General features: G+C 38.5%; 1 protein-coding gene across 2 annotated transcripts in view; it reads left to right on the forward strand.

Annotated features, from left to right (window-relative positions):
• The first annotated feature begins 7230 nt into the window (after positions 1 to 7230).
• Positions 7231 to 21927, forward strand: part of itgb6 (integrin, beta 6) — a 63790-nt gene continuing 49093 nt past the window's right edge. For both annotated transcript variants that reach the window (XM_061887316.1, XM_061887317.1), the window contains exons 1-2: positions 7231 to 7371; positions 15353 to 15529. In XM_061887316.1, coding sequence (XP_061743300.1) covers positions 15466 to 15529 — 64 coding nt within the window. In that variant the 5' untranslated portion in view covers positions 7231 to 7371; positions 15353 to 15465. The remainder of the gene's footprint in view (positions 7372 to 15352; positions 15530 to 21927) is intronic.

The following is a 21927-nucleotide window of genomic DNA, read 5'->3' on the forward strand; positions in this document are numbered from 1 at the left end:
CATTTTCTGCTCCTTCATAGATCAAACTCTCCTTTTTATTTCTTTGCAACACAAACATACAACTTTCTGTCAGTGGTCTTTTTATATTTCATATCCACTTGCATGTAGAATGTGAGATATCATCTGCGATACAAGCGGTCCTGCAGAGTGTTTACTTACATGTGATATCATGTGCGATACAATCAGTGTTTACTTTTGTGTGATATCGTGTGCGATACAAGCGGTCCTGCAGAGTGTTTACTTGCGTGTGATATCATGTGCAATACAATCGGTGTTTACTTGTGTGTGATATCATGTGTGATACAAACGATCCTGCAGAGTGTTTACTTGCGTGTGATATCATGTGTGATACAAGCGGTCCTGCAGAGTGTTTACTTGCGTGTGATATCATGTGTGATACAAGCGGTCCTGCAGAGTGTTTACTTGTGTGTGATATCATGTGCGATACAATCAGTGTTTACTTGTGTGTGATATCATGTGCGATACAATCAGTGTTTACTTGTGTGTGATATCATGTGCAATACAATCAGTGTTTACTTGTGTGTGATATCATGTGCGATACAAGCGGTGCTGCAGAGTGTTTACTTGCGTGTGATATCATGTGCGACACAATCAGTATTTACTTGTGTGTGATATCATGTGCGATACAATCAGTGTTTACTTTTGTGTGATATCGTGTGCGATACAAGCGGTCCTGCAGAGTGTTTACTTGCGTGTGATATCATGTGCAATACAATCAGTGTTTACTTGTGTGTGATATCATGTGCAATACAAGCAGTCCTGCAGAGTGTTTACTTGCGTGTGATATCATGTGCGATACAAGCGGTCCTGCAGAGTGTTTTCTTGCGTGTGATATCATGTGCGATACAAGCGGTCCTGCAGTGCGTTTACTTTTGTGTGATATCATGTGCGATACATATACATCTACATACATCTGCATATATACATACACACACGCAAATATACCCATACACATACATACATACATATTATATATATACATACATATACACAAATATATACAAACGTAAATATATACATACATAAATATATACAAGCATACACATACATATACATATATACATACCCACACATACATATACACATCTATGAAGACACACATACCTGTAACCATACATACGTACATACACACATTTACATCCATCCACACAAATATCTATACAACAACAAATCCAGAGACAGGCCGAAAGGGACAGCAATGAAGTCCACTCCAGTTCAACTTAAAGACAGCATAAGTCCCCTTTAGAGAGTTAATAATAAATAGGTTAGTGTTTTTCCAAGCCACCTTTGTTCTCTCTTTGACTCACTCCATCAAACATTTTCTAACATTCCACATTACTGAAAATTAAAAGTATGCAATATTGCAGATTCATTTCCGTATCGGCCAACATTGAAGGCTCCATAGTTGCTGTGGTTTGGAAAGTAAAAAAGTGCTATCAGGACATGATGTCACATTGAGTTTTATTCCAAATCATTTGGATTCATTGATTAACTTGATTTACAATGTTGCAGTTTTAAGGTTCTCAATACAAGAAGTATATGATGTTTCATATAATTGTAAATAAATAAAAAATATTTATTTTTACATGAAACATAAACTCTTAGTAGACAAGATGTCCCCCCCCCCCACCCCAGAATTTCACAATTCTTGTTGTGTGTGTGTGTGTGTGTGTGTGTGTGTGTACATATATATATATCCATCCATCCATTCATTTTCTACCGTTTATTCCCTTTGGGGCCACGGGGGGCGCTGGTGCATATCTCAGCTACAATCGGGCAGAAGGCGGGGTACACCCTGGAAAAGTCGCCACCTCATCGCAGGGTATACACAAACTCCGTTTCCATATAAGTTGGGAAATTGTGTTAGATGTAAATATAAACAGAATACAATGATTTGAAAATCCTTTTCAAGCCATATTCAGTTGAATATGCTACAAAGACAACATATTTGATGTTCAAACTGATAAAAAAAATGATTCACTTAGAATTTCATGGCTGCAACACGTGCCAAAGTAGTTGGGAAAGGGCATGTTCACCACTGTGTTACATCACCTTTTCTTTTAACAACACTCAATAAATGTGTGGGAACTGAGGAAACTAATTGTTGAAGCTTTGAAAGTGGAATTCTTTCCCATTCTTGTTTTATGTAGAGCTTCAGTCCTTCAACAGTCCGGGGTCTCCGCTGTCCTATTTTACGCTTCATAATGTGCCACACATTTTCCATGGGAGACAGGTCTGGACTGCAGGCGGCCCAGGAAAGTACCCGCACTCTTTTTTTGTACAAAGCCACGCTGTTGTAACACGGGCTGAATGTGGCTTGGCATTGTCTTGCTGAAATAAGCAGGGGCGTCCATGAAAAAGACGGCGCTTAGATGGCAGCATATGTTGTTCCAAAAGCTGTATGTACCTTTCAGCATTAATGGTGCCTTCACAGATGTGTAAGTTACCCATGCCTTGGGCACTAATACACCCCCATACCATCAGAGATGCTGGCTTTTACACTTTGCGCCTATAACAATTCCGGATGGCTCTTTTTCTCTTTGGTCCGGATGACACAATGTTGAATATTTTCCAAAACAATTTGAAATGTGGACTCGTCAGACCACAGAACACTTTTCCACTTTGCATCAGTCCATCTTAGATGATCTCGGGCCCAGAGAAGCCAGCGGCGATTCTGGATGTTGTTGATAAATGGCTTTCGCTTTGCATAGTAGAGCTTTAACTTGCACTTACAGATGTAGCGACCAACTGTATTTAGTGATAGTGGTTTTCTGAAGTGTTCCTGAGCCCATGTGGTGATATCCTTTAGAGATTGATGTGGGTTTTTGATACAGTGCCGTCTGAGGGATGGAAGGTCACGGTCATTCAATGTTGGTTTCCGGCCATGCCGCTTACGTGGAGTGATTTCTCCAGATTCTCTGAACCTTTTGATGATATTATGGAGCGTGGATGTTGAAATCCCTAAATTTCTTGCAATTGCACTTTGAGAAAGGTTGTTCTTAAACTGTTTGACTATTTGCTCACGCAGTTGTGGACAAAGGGGTGTACCTCGCCCCATCCTTTCTTGTGAAAGACTGAGCATTTTTTGGGAAGCTGTTTTTATACCCAATCATGGCACCCACCTGTTCCCAATTAGCCTGCACACCTGTGGGATGTTCCAAATAAGTGTTTGATGAGCATTCCTCAACTTTATCAGTATTTATTGCCACCTTTCTTAACTTTTTTGTCACATGTTGCTGGCATCAAATTCTAAAGTTAATGATTAATTGCAAAAAAAATCAGTTTGAACATCAAATATGTTGTCTTTGTAGCATATTCAACTGAATATGGCTTGAAAAGGATTTGCAAATCATTGTATTCTGTTTATATTTACATCTAACACAATTTCCCAACTCATATGGAAACAGGTTTGTATAAGTATGTATGTGTGTGTGTGTATGTATATACATACACACACACACACACACATATATATATGTGTGTGTGTGTGCGCATATATATGTGTATATATACACATATATATGCGCACACACACATATATTTATATATATATATATATATATATATATGTGTGTGTGTTTGTGCGCGTATATATGTGTATATATACACATATATATTTATGTATGTGTATATATATATATATATATATATATATATATACACACCTCATTGTTGTGTTGTTGACATGACAACACTCCTTGTGCAGAGTTGTATCATTGATGTGTTGTGTTGTGTTGTTGTGGTCCAGCAGAGGGCGCTGTGTGGCAGCATGCTGACAAACAACAATCAATGTGTGACACAACAATAACTCTTATTAATATGACAAAGTCTTATTTCCGGTGAGCGAGAAGAAGAAAACAACAACAACAATAAGTGATATTATTATTATTATTATTATTATTATTATTATTATGACAAAGAATGACTTCCGGTCAGTAAGAAGAAGAAAAGTGTGATCTCATCCACTAAAAACTTTCCTGCTCGACTATTTCAGACTTTTTAATTCTCTCTGAGCCTCAAACTCATCTGTCACTCAGTCCTGAGACACCCAGGCACCACACACACACACACACACACACACACACACGGACACGCATGTGGACACATACACAGACATACACGCAGACACACACGGACACACGGAGACACACACATGGACACACGGAGACACACACATGGACACACGGAGACACACATGAACACATACACACACACATGGACACACACACCCAGACACACACACACACACGGACACACACACACTGTGCAGCAGATGTCAATCACATTCCTGAGTTAATGGCAGGAAGAAAGCAAATATGTGAGCGCAGCACAGCTGACAGGAAACATGATCCTGATCCCCTGAGAAAGTCCAAGGTTAGACACTCAAATATGATTTATTTATTAAATATCCCTCTGTCGACACGTGTAGTGTTTATTTAGTGGAATAAACATCAGTACTTAAACTAATATAATATTATTTATTTAGTGGAATAAACATCAGTACTTAAACTAATATAATAGTATTTATTTAGTGGAATACATATCAGTAATTAAACTAATATAATTGTATTTATTTAGTCTTATAAATATCAGTAATTAAACAAATATTAATATTATTTATTTAGTCTCATAAATATCAGTAATCAAACAAATATAATATTATTTATTTAGTCTCATAAATATCAGTCACCAACAAACATAATATTATTTATTTAATGTGATACATAACAGTAATTAAACAAATATATTATTTATTTAGTCTTATAAATATAAGTAATTAACACAAACAATATTATTATTTAGTCTTATAAATATCAGTAAATAAACACATAATATTTATTTAGTATGATGTGTAAATATATAAAGTATTCATCTTTTACAAGGGGGCGGTATAGGTCGGTTGGTAGAGCAGCCGTGCCAGCAACTTCAGAGTTGCAGGTTCAATCCCCGCTTCCGTGTAAATATATAAAGTATTAATCTTTTACAAGGGGGCGGTATAGCTCGGTTGGTAGAGCAGCGGTTGGTAGAGCAGCCGTGCTAGCAACTTCAGGGTTGCAGGTTCAATCCCCGCTTCCGCCATCCTAGTCACTGTTATATATATATATATATATATATATATATATATATATATATATATATATATATATATATATATATATATAAATAAATCCTGTGACGACCGGGTCGCACCGTGGTGCGGGTTTCGTTCTCCCAGGAATGCAGATGAGCCTCGGACATAGCGTGAAGGTAGGAATAAATGATTTGATTAAAAATAAATCAGACTTTGACTAAAAAAAACGTACGCATAACACTTAAGGCAAAAAACTAAAAGAGCTAACATGGGAGCTAGAAGACAAAGAGCCTAGCATGGAAGCTAACAGGTAGCAAGCAGGAAACAGAAGTAAGAAAACAAACTAGGAAGCCAGACTGACTGACGGGAGAAGGCAGGCTTAAATAATGTCAGTGATTACAAAACACAGGTGTGCGTCCGGAACAAGCAGCAGGTGAAAATAATAAGTAACTATGGTAACCAACTGAGATGTGCACAAACAGAAACTGAAGGAGTCCAAAACCAACAGAAAACACAAAAGACTTAAAAATCTAATCATAATATGATCCGGGCAGCGGATCATAACAAATTATGTGCATAAATTTAATCCTGTCGTGTGTGTGTGTGTGTGTGTGTGTGTGTGTGTGTGTGTGTGTGTATATATATATATATATCTCAGAACTCACTCCTGTCGTGTGTGTGTGTGTGTTTGTGTGTGTGTGTGTGTGTGTGTGTGTGTGTGTGTGTGTGTGTGTATATATATATATATATATATATCTCAGAACTCACTCCTGTCGTGTGTGTTTGTGTGTGTATATATATATATATATATATATACGAGTATATATATATATATATATATATATATGTATATATATATACGCGACCCCGAAAGGGAATAAGCGGTAGAAAATGGATGGATGGATATATATATATATATATATATATACGAGTATATATATATATATATATATATATATATATACAAGTATATATATATATATATATATATATATATATATATATATATATATATATATATATATATATATATATATATATATATACACATATATATGGCTTCACGGTGGCAGAGGGGTTAGTGCGTCTGCCTCACAATACGAAGGTCCTGCAGTCCTGGGTTCAAATCCAGGCTCGGGATCTTTCTGTGTGGAGTTTGCATGTTCTCCCCGTGAATGCGTGGGTTCCCTCCGGGTACTCCGGCTTCCTCCCACTTCCAAAGACATGCACCTGGGGATAGGTTGATTGGCGACCCCAAAAGGGAATAAGCGGTGGCAAAATGGATGGATGGATGGATGGATATATATATATATATATATAGATATGTATATAGATATAGATATATTTATATATATATGTTTATATATATATATAAATGTATATAGATGTATACATATATATATATATATATATATATATATATGCCCTGTGATGAGGTGGCGACTTGTCCAGGGTGTACCCCGCCTTCCGCCCGATTGTAGCTGAGATAGGCGCCAGCGCCCCCCGTGACCCTCGAAAGGGAATAAGCAGTAGAAAATGGATGGATGGATGGATATATATATATATATATATATATATATATTTATTTTTTTTTAATCAATTTTTGAACAGTATGAATTGAGTTAAAATCAGGATGTATAAGAATTGTGATTTGGATGGGTATTCATTTTTTTGCGGCACTTCTAATACTGTATATATACACTGTATACACACACACACATATATATATATATATATATATATATAAATAAATAGAGTATATGTATATACATGATTTATAATTGTGTATATTTAGATATCGTAGTAAATAATAGTCTCTTAAATGACTTAGTATGTACAACATGTCGTGTTTATGTGTAGTCATGTCACCATGTGTTTGTCCCCTCACTCACTGCATGCACCATCTACTTCTACACCTGCATTCCTCACATACTTCTGCAGGAAGGAGGCGACGTTACACCACCTTCCTCCTCATCCTCAGCAGGAGAAGTTGACAAACATCTTGGACATGTTGGAGTATCATTCTTCATCTTCTGACTGATGCAGGCCTGTGTCAGCTCCATGCTGCCACACTTGTTACTGTCACTCATTGTCACACACACACACACACACACACACACACACGCGGCGTGGCATGACCCCCGGCTGGCTGAGTGGGCGTGGCCACAATGCCAGTGTGTCACGGAGCCGCCACACAAAAGCGGCGAGTGTCTTGGGGCCATTTTTCAGCGGTGACAAGGAGGACACGGCCCCATGTTGCCAGAGGACGCCTCAGGGAGGTGAGGCCACTCTTTGCAGCTCCCTGGAGACCAACAAAGAAACACATTTCTTTTAAAGGCCTACTGAAATGAGATGTTCTTATTTAAACGGGGATAGCAGGTCCATTCTAGGTGTCATACTTGACCATTTCGTGATATTGCCATATTTTTGCTGAAAGGATTTAGTAGAGAACATCGAGGATAAAGTTCGCAACTTTTGGTCGCTAATAAAAAAGCCTTGCCTGTACCGGAAGTAGCAGACCATGTGCGCGTGACGTCACGGGTTGTGGAGCTCCTCACATCTGAACATTGTTTACAATCATGGCCACCAGCAGCGAGAGCGATTCGGACCGAGAAAGCGACGATTTCCCCATTAATTTGAGCGAGGATGAAAGATTTGTGGATGAGGAAAGTGAGAGTGAAGGACTAGAAAAAATATACTTTACAGTGGGAGCAATTCAGATGTTATTAGACAAATTTACTAGGATAATTCTGGAAAATCCCTTATCTGCTTATTGTGTTACTAGTGTTTTAGTGAGATTATATGGTCGTACCTGTACAACCTGAAGGTCGGCCCCGCACCTTTCTTCAGCACCAGTCGACGGGTGGTGGCGATGCCCATCTCTGCCCTTCGCAAGGGACCCTCTTCGAAACACAATCTTTCGAAATGATCGCTGCATAATACACTGTACTTTGTGTGTGTGTGGTTCAATCCAACCGTGTTCGCTTGACCGCTCTGTCGTTATCTTTCGGGAATGTAAACAATGAAACACCGGCCTGTGTTTGTGTTGCTAAAGGCGGCCGCAATACGCCGATTCCCACCTACAGCTTTCTTCTTTGACGTCTCCATTATTCATTGAACAAATTGCAAAAGATTCAGCAACACAAATGTTCAGAATACTGTGGAATTATGCGATGAAAAGAGATGACTTATAGCTGGGAACGATGCTGGAACAAAATGTCCTCTACAATGCGTGACGTCACGCGTACGTGTCATCATACCGAGACGTTTTAGCAGGATACTCTGCGCGAAATTTAAAATTGCAATTTAGTAAATTAAAGCGGCCGTATTGGCATGTGTTGCAATGTTAATATTTCATCATTGATATATAAACTATCAGACTGTGTGGTCGCTAGTAGTGGCTTTCAGTAAGCCTTTAAATAATCGCCATTCTTATTTGTAAAATGAAACATTTTATTCAACAAAACTAATATAGTAATATAGAACTATTTTAGGCTTGTTTATCTACTTGATGGAGGAATGTAGTTCATCATAGAACTGTTATTAAAAAAGTACTGACTCAGAATGGAGAATGGGTTCTGAATGGATGGTTCCTCCCAAGAGTCAAGTTGGTGCCAACATATTGATGGTCCTGATAGATGCTCCTTTTCAGTCTCAAGTACAGGAGAGTCCCAAGGCGACCTTTGTGGCCCCTGACTAATTTTTTTGACACAATCGTTAGTATTGTAAAGTTCGCATGCACATTTTGGTTTTTAAATTTCGTTGGTAAACGCCTCAGACTCAAATACTTTGTTACTTGACAAATTATACATTAGCATGCTAGCATTTTTTAAAGCAAATTTTGTTGGTATGCACCTCAAAGTCAAATACATTTTTCTTGACAAATGATCCCTTAGCATGTTAGCTTCTTTTTTTTCGTCTTTTTAGCTAAATTTGTTGGTATGCGCCTCAGAGTCCAAAAGTTTGTTTCTTCACAAGTGATACCTGTTAGCATGCTAACATTAGTAAACATGAACATGTTATTTTTTAGCATGTTAGCATGGTAATGTTTGCAAGCTAGCTTTTTTTTTCATCTCAGCTCACTTATTATTTTTGCTACTTGATGTTATCCAACCGGCGTGCTAACTTTTAGCATTTCAGTTTGGCTTTGACTCTTCAGCATTCATACAATTTAACCAAACATTTTATACTACTATATATATATATATATGTATATATATATGTGTGTGTGTGTACAAGAGTGTGTTGCATGTTGCAGACTTGAAAGATTCCTTGGAGTAAAACAAGGCAGGGAAACTTTCCCTTCAGGTGTGAACACTTTAACACCTTCACAGCCTTATTTATCTTCTACATTCATGTGTTCTACATTCATGTGTTTTACATTATGTGTTCTACATTCATGTGTTCTACATTCCCGTGTTCTACATTAATGTGTACTACATTCACATGGTCTACATTCACGGGACATTTATTCATGTGTACTACATTCATATGTTCAACATTCATGTGTTCTACATTCCTGTTGTCTACATTTATATGACTACATTAATGACTACTAGATTCATGTGTTCTACATTTACGTGTTCTACATTCATGTTTTTTATTTGAATGTGTCCTATATTCACGTGTACTACATTCATGTGTACTACTACATTCATGTGTTCTTCATTCCTGTGTTCTACATTCATATGTCTACATTAATGTGCACTAGATTCATGTGTACTACATTCACGTGTTCTACATTCATGTTTTCTATTTTAATGTGTCCTATATTCACGTGTACTACATTCATGTGTTCTACATTCACAGGACATACATTCACATGTTCTACATTCATATGTTCTACATTCATGTGTCTACATTCATATGTCCTACATTCATGTGTACTACATTCATGTGTTCTTCATTCCTGTGTTCTACATTCATATGTCTACATTAATGTGTACTAGATTCATGTGTACTACATTCATGTGTTCTACATTTACGTTGTCTACATTCATGTTTTCTATTTTAATGTGTCCTATATTCACGTGTACTACATTCACGGGACATACATTCACATGTTCTACGTTCATATGTCCTACATTCATGTATCCTACATTCATATGTCCCACATTCATGTGTCCTACATTCAAATGTACTTCATTCATATGTTCTATATTCATGTGTCTACATTCATGTGTCCTGCATTCAAATGTAATTCTGTCATATGTACTACATTCATGTGTACTACATTCATATGTACTACATTCAAATGTTCTTCTTTCATATGTTCTACATTCATGTGTGCTACACTCATGTTAACTACATTCATCTGCTCTACATTCATATGTTTACATTCATGTGTACTACATTAATGTGTTCTACATTAATGTGATCAACATTCATGTGACCTAAATTCATGTGTACTGCATTCATGTGGCCTATGGTCATGTGTGCTACATTTATATTTCTACATTCATGTGTTCTACTTTCATGTGTTTTACATTCATATGTTCTACATTCATGTAGTCTATATTCATGTGTCCTACATTCAAATGTTCTTCTTTCATATGTGCTACATTCATGTGTTCTACATTCATGCGTTGTACATAAATATGTGCTACATTCATATTGTCTACATTCATCTGCGCTACATTCATATGTCTACATTCTTGTGTACTACATTAATGTGTACTACATTAATATGATCAACATTCATGTGTGCTACATTTATTTGTTCTACATTCATGTGTTCTACATTCATGTGTACTACATTCATGTGTTTTACATTCATATGTTCCACATTCATGTGTGCTACATTCATGCGTTCTATATTCATGTGTACTACATTCACTGATCCTACATTGATGTTTTCCTATATTCATGTGTTTTTCATTCATGTGTACTACATTCATGTGTTCTACATTCATGTGTACTACATTCATGTGTCTACATTCACGTGTCCTACATTCATGTGTTTTACATTCATGTGTTCTACATACATGTGTACTACATTCATGTGTTCTACATTCATGTGTTTTACATATATGTGTACTACATTCATGTGTTCTACATTCATGTGTTCTAGATTCATGTGTACTACATTCATGTGTTCTACATTCATATGTTCCACATTCATGTGTGCTACATTCATGCGTTCTATATTCATGTGTACTACATTAAGATGTCTACATTCATGTGTACTAGATTCATGTGTACTACATTCATGTGTTCTACATTCATGTGTTCTTCATTCATGTGTACTACATTCATGTGTTCTACATTCATGTGTACTACATTCATGTGTTCTACATTCATGTGTACTACATTCACGTGTACTACATTCATGTGTTCTACATTCATATGTTCCACATTCATATGTGCTACATTCATGCGTTCTATATTCATGTGTACTACATTCACTGATCCTACATTGATGTTTTGCTATATTCATGTGGTCTTCATTCATGTGTACTACATTCATGTGTTCTACATTCATGTGTACTACATTCATGTGTCTACATTCACGTGTCCTACATTCATGTGTTTTACATTCATGTGTTCTACATACATGTGTACTACATTCATGTGTTCTACATTCATGTGTTTTACATATGTGTACTACATTCATGTGTTCTACATTCATGTGGTCTAGATTCATGTGTACTACATTCATGTGTTCTACATTCATATGTTCCACATTCATGTGTGCTACATTCATGCGTTCTATATTCATGTGTACTACATTAAGATGTCTACATTCATGTGTACTAGATTCATGTGTACTACATTCATGTGTACTACATTCATGTGTTCTACATTCATGTGTTTTACATATATGTGTACTACATTCATGTGTACTACATTCATGTGTCTACATTCATGTGTACTACATTCATGTGTCCTACATTCATATGTTCCACATTCATGTGTGCTACATTCATGCGTTCTATATTCATGTGTACTACATTCACTGGTCCTACATTGATGTTTTCCAACATTCATGTGTTCTTCATTCATGTGTACTACATTCATGTGTACTACATTCATGTGTTCTATATTCAAATTGTCTATAGTCATGTGTCCTACATTCATGTGTGGTCCACACATGTCCCACACATGTCTCACATATGTCCTACATATGTCTTACAAATGTCCTACATATGTCCCACACATGTCCCACACATGTCTCCCACATGTCCCACACATGTCCCACATATATACCCACATGTCCTACACATGTCCCACACATGTCCCACACATGTCCCCCACATGTCCCACACATGTCCCACACATGTCCCACATATATACCCACATGTCCTACACATGTCCCACACATGTCCCACACATGTCCCACACATGTCCCCCACATGTCCCACACATGTCCCACACATATACCCACATGTCCTACACATGTCCTACACATGTCCCACACATGTCCTCCACATGTCCCACACATGTCCCACACATGTCCCACATATATACCCACATGTCCTCCACATGTCCCACACATGTCCCACACATGTCCCACACATGTCCCCCACATGTCCCACACATGTCCCACACATGTCCCACATATATACCCACATGTCCTACACATGTCCCACACATGTCCCACACATGTCCCACACATGTCCCACATATATACCCACATGTCCTACACATGTCCCACACATGTCCCACATATATACCCACATGTCCCACACATGTCCCACACATGTCCCACATATATACCCACATGTCCTACACATGTCCCACACATGTCCCCCACATGTCCCACACATGTCCCACACATGTCCCACATATATACCCACATGTCCTACACATGTCCCACACATGTCCCACACATGTCCCACATATATACCCACATGTCCCACACATGTCCCACACATGTCCCACACATGTCCCACATATATACCCACATGTCCTACACATGTCCCACACATGTCCCACACATGTCCCACATATATACCCACATGTCCCACACATGTCCCACACATGTCCCACATATATACCCACATGTCCTACACATGTCCCACACATGTCCCCCACATGTCCCACACATGTCCCACACATGTCCCACATATATACCCACATGTCCTCCACATGTCCCACACATGTCCCACACATGTCCCACATATATACCCACATGTCCTACACATGTCCCACACATGTCCCACACATGTCCCACACATGTCCCACATATATACCCACATGTCCTACACATGTCCCACACATGTCCCCCACATGTCCCACATATATACCCACATGTCCCACACATGTCCCACACATGTCCCCCATATATCCTCCACATGTCCCACACATGTCCCACACATGTCCCACACATGTCCCACATATATACCCACATGTCCCACACATGTCCCACACATGTCCCCCATATATCCTCCACATGTCCCACACATGTCCCACACATGTCCCACATATATACCCACATGTCCTACACATGTCCCACACATGTCCCACACATGTCCCACACATGTCCCACATATGTCCCACACATGTCCCACATATATACCCACATGTCCCACACATGTCCCACACATGTCCCACATATATACCCACATGTCCTACACATGTCCCACACATGTCCCCCACATGTCCCACACATGTCCCACACATGTCCCACATATATACCCACATGTCCTCCACATGTCCCACACATGTCCCACACATGTCCCACATATATACCCACATGTCCCACACATGTCCCACACATGTCCCACATATATACCCACATGTCCTACACATGTCCCACACATGTCCCACATATATACCCACATGTCCCACACATGTCCCACATATATACCCACATGTCCTACACATGTCCCACACATGTCCCCCACATGTCCCACACATGTCCCACACATGTCCCACATATATACCCACATGTCCTCCACATGTCCCACACATGTCCCACACATGTCCCACATATATACCCACATGTCCTACACATGTCCCACACATGTCCCACACATGTCCCACACATGTCCCACATATATACCCACATGTCCTACACATGTCCCACACATGTCCCCCACATGTCCCACATATATACCCACATGTCCCACACATGTCCCACACATGTCCCCCATATATCCTCCACATGTCCCACACATGTCCCACACATGTCCCACACATGTCCCACATATATACCCACATGTCCCACACATGTCCCACACATGTCCCCCATATATCCTCCACATGTCCCACACATGTCCCACACATGTCCCACACATGTCCCACATATATACCCACATGTCCTACACATGTCCCACACATGTCCCACACATGTCCCACACATGTCCCACATATATACCCACATGTCCTACACATGTCCCACACATGTCCCACATATATACCCACATGTCCCACACATGTCCCACACATGTCCCACATATATCCTCCACATGTCCCACATATATCCCACATATGTCCCCCACATGTCCCACACATGTCCCACATATATACCCACATGTCCCACACATGTCCCACACATGTCCCACATATATCCTCCACATGTCCCACATATATCCCACATATGTCCCCCACATGTCCCCCACATGTCCCCCACATGTCCCACACATGTCCCCCACACATGTCGAAGCATGGGGAAGAAGGTGTGGTTTTGCTGTTTTGGGTTGGGAACATTTTGCTATTCACGTGTTCAGAAAAAAAGGGCCAATTGAATAGGTACATAGCCTTTTAGAGGAGGGTTGCTCGGTGACGGAGGGCAACAAGGCCAGATGACCTCCTCAAGTCAAGTTTTGCTCATTAACACACAAACAAACCTTCACAGTGATAGTAAATATAAAACATATAAAATATCAAATGTATCTTTTTATGCCGTTCAATGAAAAATGTATTTGCAAACAAAGAAGATGAAAAACAAAAACATAAGAGAAAGTCAACAAGCAGGGCGGAAGTAATCATTAGACACTGACCAATAGCAAGGCTTCTACCGTCCTGCTCCGAGGAGGCCACGCCCACAAGATAAAGTCGCAACCTAACCACAGAAAAGCAAACATTTTTATTTGGACACAAAGTGAGAATTTATGTAAAAAAAATGTATTTGAAAATCTTTTATTTGTATGATTGCATAAAAAGACGCATTTTTTTCAGTAAGACTTTTAAACACTTTGCGTCATTGTGTGACGTCACCGCTCTCTCTCGCCGCCTCACCTGGGCGGAAGTGAGCATAAAAAGGCAGCGCAGGTGAGGCAGCGGCTCACCTGATTTTCCTCCCCCCGCCCCCTGCAGGTAAGACCTCTTCACTTCCGCTGTGCGCGTGACAAGAAGGAGCATGGAGCCGTGGAAATATCACGCCACTTGAATGTTGTTGTTGTTGTTGTTGGTGGTGACGTCACGGACTTATGGCGCTGCTTCTCCTGCTGGACCTCACCTGGACTCTCTGCTGCTGGATCAGCACCGTGGAAGGTGAGTGTGTGTGTGCGTGTGTGTGTGAGTGTGTGTGTGTGTGTGTGTGTGTGTGCAGTGCAGACAAAGCGTGAAGCGACGTCACGTGGTGTTTATGATTTCAACTCAGCACTTTCCCTTTGACACAACTTTATTACAGGCTCATTTCAATAAGAGAGATTGAATGAAAATATATATTTACAATTGCAATGTTGATTATGTTTCAAAAACAAAAATATAAATTATATATATTTATATATTCTTTTTTAAATTATATTTAATCATTTAATTATATTTAATCATTTACCACCATTTCAAACAAGCCCAACAATGTTGCTCAACTATTGTTAAACAATTATTAATGGGTTATTAATTAAATAAATGACTAGCGCCCCCAAAGGGAACAAGCGGTAGAAAATGGATGGATGGATGGACTTAAATCAAAATTATTTTCTTGATCTACAAACACAAACTAATTTAATGCTCATTATCTCCTCACAGCTTATTTTTTTATTGGCTCGTACCTGATTAGTAACAATAATAATAATGATAGTAGTAGTGTAAATAATAAAAACAACAATGATAACAGTGTAGTAATGATAATGATAGCATAATAATAATAATAATAGTAAAATAAATAACAATAGTAGTACTAATAATATTAATAATAATAGTAAAGTAGTAGTAGTATTAATAATAGTAGTAATACTATTATTATTTATTTGTAATCCTAATAGTGTAGTAATAATAATAGTAGTGATAAAATTAATAGTAATAAGGTGGGATAGGCTCCAGCCCCCCACACGACACCGAGAGGGACAAGTGGTAGAAAATGGATGGATGGATGGATAATGATAGTAGTAATAATATTAATAAAAATAGTAAAGTAGGAGTAGTATTAATAATAGTAGTAATAATATCATTACTATTAATCATAATAGTATAGTAATAATAATAGTAGTAATATTATTAATAGTAATAAGGTGGGATAGGCTCCAGCCCCCCGACACGGAGAGGGACAAGTGGTAGGAAAATGGATGGATGGAACTATGATAATAGTAATAATAATAACCATAATAAGAGTATAGTAATAATAATAACAATATAGTAATAGTAATAATAATAATAGTATAGTAAAAATAATAGTAAAATAAATAATGATAGTAGTAATAATATTAATAATAATAGTAAAGTAGGAGTAGTATTAATAATAGTAGTAATAATATCATTACTATTAATCATAATAGTATAGTAATAATAATAGTAGTAATATTATTAATAGTAATAAGGTGGGATAGGCTCCAGCCCCCCGACACGGAGAGGGACAAGCGGTAGAAAAATGGATGGATGGAACAATAATAATAGCAATAATATTATTATAATAGCAATAATATTAGTATAGTAATAATAATAATAATATAGTAATAATAATAATAGTATAGCAATAATAATATTAAAATAAATGATAAAAATAGTAATGTTATTAATAGTAATAAGGTGGGATAGGCTCCAGCCCCCCACACGACCCTGAGAGGGACAAGCGGTAGAAAAATGGATGGATGGAACAATAATAATAAATTAGTAATAATAATAATAATAATAATAATGACAGTAGTAGTAGTAGTAGTGATATTATTGTTGTTAATAATAGTACTAGTAGTAATATTATTATTATTATTATTATTAATAGTACAGTAATAGTAACAATATAATAATAATAGTAATAATAGAAATATTAGTAATAATAGTACAGTAATAATAATAAAAAATAGCACAGTAGTAATACTGGTATTGATAATATTAATAATAATAATTGGTTAATATTGTATATCAAATAAAACTAATTTAGTTTGGTTGGCTGTCATTATTTTTCATGTATATTTTTTCAATATTCCTAATAACATTAGCTATTTATAAGTTACTCGGCTTATATCCCTGTCTATTGAAGTTATTATGATTGACATGAATCATATGTGTGTGTGTGTGTGTGTGTGTGTGTGTGTGTGTGTGTGTGTGTGTGTGTGTGTGTGTGTGTGTGTGTGTGTGTGTGTGTGTGTGTGTGTGTGTGTGTGTGTGTGTGTGTGCGTGCGTGCGTGCGTGCGTGCGTGCGTGCGTGCGTGCGTGCGTGCGTGCGTGCGTGCGTGCGTGCGTGCGTGCGTGCGTGCGTGCGTGCGTGCGTGCGGTAGTCATGGGGATAAATCTGGGATGTTCAACCAAGTGTTTACATGAAATATTCTTGTGCTTTCTAAAGGGAGATAAACTCATTCTCAAGAGTTTTTTGTTGAATTAGTGGGATTTTTGTGAAGGTATGATTGAAGTAACACCCCAAATATTACTGCAGTACATCAGAATCACAATTACAAGTACTTTGATTGAAGTAACACCCCAAATATTACTGCAATACATCAGAATCACAATTAGAAGTACTTTATTAACCCCTGAGGGGAAATTGTGATATTTCATGTATTACAAAAATAAGATGAATGTATGAACATTAGGCTTAGGTCAGGTGGATTGAAAAATAACCAAATAAACAAACACAAGGAGGGACTTATAAATAACGCACATATAAAGTGAAGTGAAGTATATTTATATAGCGCTTTTCTCTAGTGATTTAAAGCACTTTTACATAGTGAAACCCTAAATGAAACCCAAGTTCCATTTAAAGCAGTGTGGGTGGCACTGGAAAAGTGTCTTGCCCAAGGACACAACGGCAGTGACTAGGAGGGCGGAGGTGGGGATTGAACCTGGAACCCTCAAGTTGCTGGCACGGCCAATCTACCAACCGAGCTATACCGCCCCGTAATTAAGTCGTGTTACAATAAGTAAACTAAATTAATAATAAAGTGCAAATAAAATTTTGCTTGAGCACTTTAGTCATCATTTTTGCCCTTCTCCGTGACTTTAGCTCCAGACTTCTTCTGTTTGTTTGATGTTGTCATTACTGCCACACCTGGTGGGAAAGTGTATGACAACTGACCACCGCAGAGAAACACCTACCGTATTTCCTTGATTTGCCGCCGGGTATATAGTATGCGCCTGCCTAGAATTACTGCCGGGTCAAACTCGTTTCGCAAAATATTATTTTTATTAGCGCCTGCCTAGAATTTCCGCCGGGTCAAACTCGTCACGTCACGAGTGGCACTTCACCTGTCATCATTTTCAAAATGGAGGAGGCTGATTTCAATCATTTGAAATCGCATAAAGGGAAGAAGATTAAGAGCTATTCAGTAGGATTTAAGGTCCAAGCTATTGAATATGCTAAAAAAAACAGTAAGCAGCTATGTTTTATTAATATACCGTAGCTGCGTGTGTCAAATATGAGTCATTAAATGACTCCCGCCTCCTGGTGGTAGAGGGCGCTAGTGATCCTTCTTGCGACTACTCGGCTGCAGAAGAAGTGACAACAAGCAGCAAGAGTGAGCAGCGATCCTTTATGTTTTCCTCCCGCTTGCACTTTTAACATGGAGGATTGCATATCTAAAATAAAACAGTTTTCTAAAATGGACTTTCAATCAAAGCAGGGGGTAATAAAGGAAGATTTCCATCGAGAAAGAGAGACTTTTAAAACTGAAGAAAGATAAGGAAGACTTCTATAAACAAGTTATCGATGCTTTTGATCAGAAGGAGCTGCGCATGGACTTCATTTATAAGTAAAGGTAAGACCATAATAAGGTTTTTTTTATTTATTAAATGTGCTTTTCATGATGGTATCCTTACATCACACTCAAATTTATAAGCGCAGGCCTAAATTTACCGCATGCCTTTGGTAAGCGCCAGAGTGAGAAGAGGTTTTAAAATAATTAGCGCCCCGGCGGCAATTCAAGGAAATACGGTATTTTGGTTACCGATGTCCGATAATATCAGCAGGCCAATATTATCGACTGATAAATGCTTTAAAATGTAATATCGGAAATTATCGGTATTAGTTTTAAAAAGTAAAATTAACGACTTTTTAAAATGCGGCTGTATAGAGAGGAACACATCAGGTAAAACACGGACGTGGGGAGCAGTACAGAGCAGTTGCGTCTCCCAGTCAGCAAGGGTGTTGTTGCCGGTGCTGTAGCCGTGGCTAACAAGCCAGCTCGCTCGGTGACTGACTAACAACACCATGTCTATGGTTTGGGATTATTTTAAAATGTGTGTCGGACGGAAAAAAAACTGGCAATTTGATGTGACTGCAAAAAGTTGGTCATGCGAGGAGGAACCAAGGCGTCTTCCTTTTTAATACGAGCAATTTAATCTCCCACCTCTTCAAGAATCATAAGGAGATACAGGATGAATACAGGCGGAAGATGGATGAAAAGCAAACAGCGAAAAAAAAGTAGTACCACACAGTTGTCGCTTAAAGACTCCGCTGAGAAAAAAAAACAAAATACAACAAAAAACACCACAGGGCGAAAGCCCACGTTGTGGTCTGGGACTACGCACGCAGTATGGCAAAAGCTACGGTGGAGTTGGGTGTGGCTAGTCTGTCCTTCATGGCGCACACTTTGCAGCTGGCAGTGAGCGGAGGTGGCCTGTCTTAACGCAGCATTTCAGGAGCTCTGGCTGACTGCTAGGCCCCTTCAAGCACTCACCACCAGCTTGCAGAAAATGTATGTAACTCATACAAATATGTTAGAACAGGGCAGATTGAGCCCACTTTATTGTTTTTCCTGTTATACAGTATGCCAGGCAGCATTGCACTAAAGGAGGACTATGTTATTGTTTACTTTAGGACTCTAGTATACTCTGGACTTTAACTGTTGTTTTGGGGCATGTTTAAAAAAATAAAAATGCACTTTGTGAAAGTGAAAGTATAGTATTTCCCATAGTTGTAGTCGGTGTCAGGATGATCTCAGGGAGACCATGTCCCAAATTCCAAGCTGCAGTTTTGAGGCATGTTAAAAAAATAATAATGCACTTTATGAGTTGGGAAATTGTGTTAGATGTAAATATAAACAGAATACAATGATTTGCAAATCTTTTTCAACCCATATTCAGTTGAATATGCTACAAAGACAACATATTTGATGTTCAAACTCATAAATTTTTTTTTTTGACATTAATAATTAACTTAAAATTTCATGGCTGCAACACGTGCCAAAGTAGTTGGGAAAGGGCATGTTCACCACTGTGTTACATCACCTTTTCTTTTAACAACACTCAATAAACGTTTGGGAACTGAGGAAACTAATTGTTGAAGCTTTGAAAGTGGAATTCTTTACCATTCTTGTTTCATGTGGAGCTTCAGTCCTTCAACAGTCCAAGGTCTTGTTTTCGTATTTTACGCTTCATAAAGGAGACAGGTCTGGACTGCAGGCGGGCCAGGAAAGTAACAGCACTCTTTTACTACAAAGCCACGCTGTTGTAACACTTGTCTTGCTGAAATAAGCAGGGGCGTCCATGATAACGTTGCTTGGATGACAACATATGTTGCTCCAAAACCTGTATGTACCTTTCAGCATTAATGGTGCCTTCACAGATGTGTAAGTTACCCATGCCTTGGGCACTAATGCACCCCCATACCATCACAGATGCTGCCTTTTGAACATGGCGCCTATGACAAACCGAATGGTTATTTTCCTCTTTGTTCTGGAGGACACCACCTCCACAGTTTCCAAATATAATTTGAAATGTGGACTCGTCAGACCACAGAACACTTTTCCACTTTGCATCAGTCCATCTTAGGTGAGCTCGGGCCCAGCCAAGCCGGCGGCTATTCAGGATATTGTTGATAAATGGGTTTGGCTTTGCATAGTAGAGTTTTAACTTGCACTTACAGATGTAGCGACCAACTGCAGTTACTGAAAGTGGTTTTATGAAGTGTTCCTGAGCCCATGTGGTGATATCCTTTTCACACTGATGTCGGTTTTTGATGCAGTACCGCCTGAGGGATCAAAGGTCCGTAATATCATGGCTTACGTGCAGTGATTGCTCCAGATTCTCTGAACTTTTTGATGATTTTACGGACCATAGATGGTAAAATCCCTAAACTCCTTGCAATAGCTTGTTGAGAAATGTTGTTCTAAAACTGTTCCACAATTTGCTTACAAAGTGGTGACCCTCGCCCCATCCTTGTTTGTGAATTACTTAGCATTTCATGGAAGCTGCTTTTATACCCAATCATGGCACCCACCTGTTCCCAATTAGCCTGCACACCTGTGGCATGTTCCATATAAGTGTTTGATGAGCATTCTTCAACTTAATTCATATTTATTGCCACCTTTCCCAACTTCTTTGTCACGTGTTGCTGGCATCAAATTCTAAAGTTAATGAAAAATGTATGAGTTTGAACATCAAATATGTTGTCTTTGTAGCATATTCAACTGAATATGGCTTGAAAAGGATTTGCAAATCATTGTATTCTGTTTATATTTACATCTAACACAATTTCCCAACTCATATGGAAACAGGGTTTGTATTTTGTGGCGTTG

The sequence above is a fragment of the Nerophis ophidion genome, linkage group LG25, assembly GCF_033978795.1.
Source record: "Nerophis ophidion isolate RoL-2023_Sa linkage group LG25, RoL_Noph_v1.0, whole genome shotgun sequence".
Classification (NCBI taxonomy): domain Eukaryota; kingdom Metazoa; phylum Chordata; class Actinopteri; order Syngnathiformes; family Syngnathidae; genus Nerophis; species Nerophis ophidion.